A 6,084-nucleotide genomic window follows, 5' to 3' on the forward strand; every position below is an offset into this window, starting at 1 on the left:
TCCATGTTTGAAGTATCTAGCTTGTAGAACTCGAGCACAGAGGGACCGCGGAACCTGTAGGATTCGCCACGCTTGCTTCGCTTGAAGAGCTTGGTTAAAAGCCTTGAAGTTTCGAAACCCCATTCCACCTTCCCCCTTGGCTGTACACATCTTATCCCAGGCTACCCAATGCACTTTCTTCTCGCCATCAGCTGAACCCCACCAGAAGTTTGAAGAGATGGTAGACAGCTTCCGACACATTTTCTTTGAGAGTTGAAAACAGCTCATGGCAAAAGCTGGTGTCGCTTGTAACCCAGATTTGACGAGCACTTCCTTAGCCGCCTTAGATAGGCCCTGGCCTTTCCATCCTAGGACCTTCCCCCTCGAACTTTCTTTGACCGGCTTGAAAGTACCCTCCTTAGATCTTCCCACCACAGTTGGCAGCCCCAGATACTTCTCATTCAACGCTTCCGTTGAGATACCAATGATTCCCTTGATCCTCTCTCGATCACTCTCACCACCTCCCTTCCCAAAGAATATGGAAGATTTTTGGCGATTTACCCGCTGCCCTGAAGCTTGTTCATAAACTTGTAGGATATCACGAAGTGCTTCCACGTTACCTTGGGACCCCTCCAGAAAAACTATACTATCATCTGCAAAGAGAAGATGAGTCACATGGGGGCCAGTGCTCCCAAACGACACACCGCAAATCTGATTATCCCGCTGAGCCTTCTTAATAAGAGCAGAGAACCCCTCGATGCATATGAGAAACAGATATGGTGACAACGGGTCGCCCTGCCTGAGTCCCCTAGATGGGGAGAAAATGTCAGAATAACCACCATTAAGCTTGACAGAGAACCTGGCTGATCGAACACATCTCATAATCATGTCAATCCATCCTTGGGCGAACCCGTACTTGTGCATAACATTCTCAAGGAACCCCCATTCAACACGATCATAGGCCTTCATCATATCTAGTTTCACCGCGCAAAGGGGCCGCTTTCTCTTCCTGTTCCGTATGGCATGCACATATTCATAAGCAACAAACACATTATCCGTTATGAGTCTACCCGGGACAAATGCACTTTGTTCCTCAGAGATCATGACCGGGAGAAACCTCTTAAGACGATTTGCCAAAACTTTTGCAGCCACCTTATAAAGAACATTGCAAAGGCTAATGGGGCGAAACTGCGAAAGAAGCTCCGGTGAGCTCACCTTCGGGATCATGACCAGCACCGTGTCATTAAAAGACTCCGGTGTCGCCCCACCCAGGAGGAAGTCTCACACAGCTGCACAAACATCCTCCTTCACCAGAGACCAGTGCCGCTGGTAAAAGAGAGCGGGAAGGCCATCCGGGGCCTTCGTGCCTCCCATCTGGAATAGAGCCGTCTCTATCTCAGAATCCAAAATGACGTTCGTCAAACTCGTGTTCATCTCCTCCGTGACAACCACATCCATCAGATCAATGACCCTGTCAGCTCCAACAGATCCTTCCGACGTGAAAAGAGAGGCATAGAAGGAGGCAGCAAGTGCACGCATATCCTCATCATTAGTACACTTGCTACCGTCAGCTCGTCGAAGCGCCTTAATCGTATTTTCCCTCTTCCTGTGACTGGCCCTGTTCTGGAAATATTTCGTATTTTGGTCACCCTCCTTTAGCCAGCCAACTCTCGAGCGTTGCTTGTACATTATTTCCTCCCTTCCATACAACTCTCTGAGCTGGTCTTCCAGGTTTCGGACCTCCAGTGAGCATCCCGAGGCCAGCGCCCTCTCCTTTGCATGCCCAAGCTCGGCTTTTAGTTTAGCAATTTGCTTCCTGATTGATCCGAAAACAGTACGCCCCCAATATTGCATGTCCGCAGTCACAGCCTTAAGAATTTCGCAAGTGTTGACCGCCCCACGCCCATTAGTCACAGCCCTCTGCCAGGCCAACCTGCCCCACTAGCTTTGTTGATTTGTTGTATCTTTGGTAACACAATTAAGTAGATCAATCAAAAGCACATACTCCCTCCGTTCCAAAATAAATGATCCAACTTTATACTAACTTTGTACTATATTTTGAAACGGAGGGAGTACATATTTTGACCCTCATAGCAAACGCATGAAACATACATATCTAGTTACTTAAACAAAGAGTAGCGTTCCTTTTTTTTCCAGCTGAACACTTTTTTTTTGAGCATCAGTACAGACACAAGCGCTCATATATACGCGCATACACTCACCCCTATGAACGCACACACGTACACCCTACCCCTATGAGCACCTCCGAGAGACTGAGCCGGCATATCATCTTGAGATTTACGAAGCCACTATAGGCGCCTCGTCGTCGACGGGAACGTCTCCTCTCACTGAAAGCGCATCGCCGGAAATCCTGAAATAAATCCAGGAATAATGCGAGCACCAGGATTTGAACCCTGGTGGGTTGGGGATACCACTGTCCACCTAACCATCTCAACCACAGGTTGATTCGCTCCAGCTGAACACTTTGTTAGTTGGTTCTCCCGCGCTCCCAACACGTCTCTTCACTGATATTTTTTTGTCGAACTGAATTTTTAGTCCCACCGCACTTTTTTTTGCACATTCCCCGCATGATAATCAATCACCTTAATTAACATATCTTTTATACCAATTTTATCTTAATGTACTTACCATTTCTTTACACAATGACCGGCAGGATTTCTTTTTGCGGGAAGACGGACAGGATTTGATAAGCATTTATTTACACAATCACGGATATGATTTGATAAATATTATGTATAATCATATTTATGAGCAGACAAATCACAAGATAACCTACTAGAATATTTAAATGCCCGTGTGTTCTAGTGATTTTAAAAATGCACTCACAATCTGGTGCATTGATTTGGTAGATCCCTACCACGTCAGATGATCCGATTCAGCATCGGGCTCCCCGTAAATGCAAACCACGAGCGGCGTCATTTTCGCAGCGCGCTCGAGTCCGCAAAATAGCGTCACCTGGGCAATAAAATGAGAAATACGGGTGCCATGAACTCTTGGATACGCCTTCATTAATTCTGTACGCCATGTCTACCTCTACGTAGTAGTAGTCTTGACGAGTATACGCACGTCTACTCACCGAAATTATGTACGCATTCAATTTGGCACGATGAATCTGCGCGATCGAACGTATATGTCACCCCCCTCAAAATAAATAGGACGTATCTGTCACTCAATCAATCTCATTTCTTCGACGCGAGAACACGACGCCGAATCCAACCAGCACCGGTGATTGTTGAAGGATACATGCATGATCTGGCAAAATACACTTGGGCAATCTTCAACACCAAAACATACGGTGCTGCCTCTTTGTTTGAATGAAGATGCAGAAAAGGTGCCGCGCCCCCGGTTTCGGTGCTTGTCGGGGTGCACATATATATACATGCCATACCCACCCCCACCTTCCCATCGTTTTCTCATCGCAAAAACATTAGCTTGGATCGAACAGGGCTTGGCACTTGATTCCACACACACACACACACACACACAGAGAGAGAGAGAGAGAGAGAGAGAGAGAGAGAGAGAGAGAGAGAGAGAGAGAGAGAGAGAGAGAGAGAGAGAGAGAGAGAGAGTTCCACAACAATTCTTCACGAGTCAACGACCCTACGGGCCCTACATCTATGGTACACGCTCTGTATATATTAGTGCAATTCGCAAAGTTTGCTCGAACTAGTGTTCAGATTCATCCGTAGTTTATAGAGTAGTACGTGCGTGCTGGTGATAAGTGATCGGTTGACGACCATGCATGTGTGTCTGTGTGAGATGTGCTTAATCATGCAGGGTATCATCGGAATCCTCCGCATTGCCATCCTGCTCCTCGTCGGCCTCGCGTGGTGTGGTGTGCTCGTCGCCGGCGGCGGCGGAGTAGACGGCGTGTTCAACGTCGAGGACTACGGTGCTCTAGGCGACGGGACCACGGACGACACCAAGGTACGCACGCGCCCGCTCTCCGTCGAAAATACTGGCGTATACCTGATGGCCGGATGTGTGTTGATTATCTGTACCGTGTGCGAAGGCGTTCGTGGACGCATGGGCGGCGGCGTGCGGCGCCACTGGCTCGTCGGCGACGCTGCTCATGCCGGCGGCGAAGTCCTTCCTCGTCGGACTCACCAGGTTCAGTGGGCCATGCGCCTCCACCAGAATCATCGTCCAGGCACGCACCAATCGTCCGTCCTTCCTGATCTGGGCCGTGGTTTGGCTTCATCTGGTCAGGAAAACTTGCTATGTTTTTCGTAGGTCTTGGGCACGATTACGGCGCCGGCGGCGAGCGCATGGAGCGAGAAGAAGAACTATTGGCTGCTGTTCTACCAGGTCGACGGGCTCACGGTTACCGGCAACAACACCGGCTTGCTCGACGGCAGCGGCGAGACGTGGTGGAGCGATAAATGCAAACACGGTGATGATGTGAGGAAGCCCAACTCAACTCTTAAGGAAATTTTTTAATTCCTCCTTGCATTTGGCAAGTGCCTTTTGATTTATCAATCTTCTTCGGAGAGAAAGTATTTAATGGTCGATATTTTCTTTCAGGATTGTGTAACTAAGGCACCGACGGTTAGTATATAAATAAATAAAGCAAGTATTAATTCGCAAATCGACGTGCATGTAACCTCATTGCGTATGTATCACTATATGGATCGGTCCAGGCCTTGTTGGTCATGAACTGCACCGACGTGGAGCTGAGCCAATTCAGCAGCAAGGACAGCCCGCAGATGCACATCGGGCTCAGCATGAGCGGCAAGGTCAACGTGACGCAGCTCACCATCACCGCGCCGGAGGACAGCCCCAACACCGACGGCGTCCATGTCGACCGGAGCGAAGACGTCCACATCACCGGTTCGACCATTGGCACGGGCGACGACTGCATCTCCATCGGCCCCGGGAGCCGCTTCGTCACCGTCGACGGAATCGTCTGCGGCCCCGGCCATGGTGTAAGGTAACAAAGGGTTACAATAGGGAGGCTTGCTTCTTCCATCTGCATTTTCTATTTACCATGCACTCCAAGAAGAGGAGGAAACGGCGTGATGGCCGGGTTTGTGCTTCTTGGCTAGTGTGGGGAGCCTGGGCAGGAATGGAGCAAACGAATCCGTGGAGTACATCGACGTGAGAAACGTCCAGTTCATCAACACGACGAATGGAGCAAGGATCAAGACGTGGAAGGTATCGCTACCGGTTTTTTTTGTTACAATTACAAAGAAGCTGAGCCCGCCGGCTGATTACATTGTTTCTTCGCACTGCAGGGTGGGAGAGGTTACGCGAAATCCATCTCCTTCACCAACATAAACTTCACCAACGTGGACCATCCGGTGATCATCAACCAGTTCTACGAAGATCGCCAAGACGTCTCAAATACGGTACTCTACTACTATGTGTGGGTTGAGTGTTGGACGATCTATATACTTCTGTATGTGTGGTGGAGTAGCTAGAACTAAAATGTTTGTGCGTCTTCTCTGGGGCTAAATTTATTGCAGGGGGCGGTGGCGCTGAGCAACATAACGTACACGAACCTGAACGGGACATCGACGGGAAAGACGGCCGTCGACTTCGACTGCAGCAAGAACGGCAGCTGCATGGACATCCACGTCAACACCGTGGCGATCACGGCGGCGGACGGCGGAGCAACCGTGGCTCGCTGCCAGAACGCGGAAGTGGACACCTCCGGGTTCGTCTACCCGAAGATCCCTTGTGTAGCTAACGCTCCATCGGCCGGGCCGCCCGGCCCGGCCAACGCCCCGTCGCCCAGCCCAGGGCTTAGCACCTAGCAATGCTGTTGGGCGTGTGTATATGGATGTGAACGCACGGTGTACCTAGCTATGCTGCAAGCCTTTTCTTCCTTTTTTGGGCTTACTGTGAAAGCTTTACTGCAAGGTGTAGCGCCATGTATATTGCCCAGTTACTTTTTTTTTTCTTAGAGAGCAGGATTTTGTTGAGCACGAGAGGTCTACCCCGATAGAAAATGGAATAATGCTGGTTTGTCATAAGAAATTCTTTTTTGGACAATCACGCATGAAGGTACCCATTTGAGTGCATTACTCAAAGGCTCAAAGGGCAGTTACATAGTTTCAGAGAGCAGGAGGTGAGGTAGTGCCG

General features: G+C 49.6%; 1 protein-coding gene across 2 annotated transcripts; it reads left to right on the plus strand.

The window, feature by feature from the left end:
* The first annotated feature begins 3,503 nt into the window (after nucleotides 1-3,503).
* LOC123049739 (polygalacturonase ADPG1-like) lies at nucleotides 3,504-5,871 on the plus strand. Of its 2 annotated transcripts, XM_044472623.1 has the most exons (9): nucleotides 3,504-3,620; nucleotides 3,778-3,927; nucleotides 4,013-4,150; nucleotides 4,234-4,401; nucleotides 4,525-4,548; nucleotides 4,641-4,930; nucleotides 5,046-5,154; nucleotides 5,235-5,348; nucleotides 5,466-5,871. In XM_044472623.1, exons 1-9 carry the CDS (start codon nucleotides 3,618-3,620, stop codon nucleotides 5,754-5,756), a joined length of 1,287 nt encoding a protein of 428 aa, XP_044328558.1. In that variant the 5' UTR covers nucleotides 3,504-3,617; the 3' UTR covers nucleotides 5,757-5,871. The 2 variants fall into 2 exon arrangements, with proteins under 2 accessions (XP_044328558.1, XP_044328557.1); XM_044472622.1 differs by lacking the exon at nucleotides 3,504-3,620 and having other exon boundaries at nucleotides 3,772-3,927.
* The last annotated feature ends 213 nt before the right edge of the window (nucleotides 5,872-6,084 follow it).

This window comes from Triticum aestivum, chromosome 2D, assembly GCF_018294505.1.
Source record: "Triticum aestivum cultivar Chinese Spring chromosome 2D, IWGSC CS RefSeq v2.1, whole genome shotgun sequence".
NCBI classification, from domain to species: Eukaryota; Viridiplantae; Streptophyta; class Magnoliopsida; order Poales; family Poaceae; genus Triticum; species Triticum aestivum.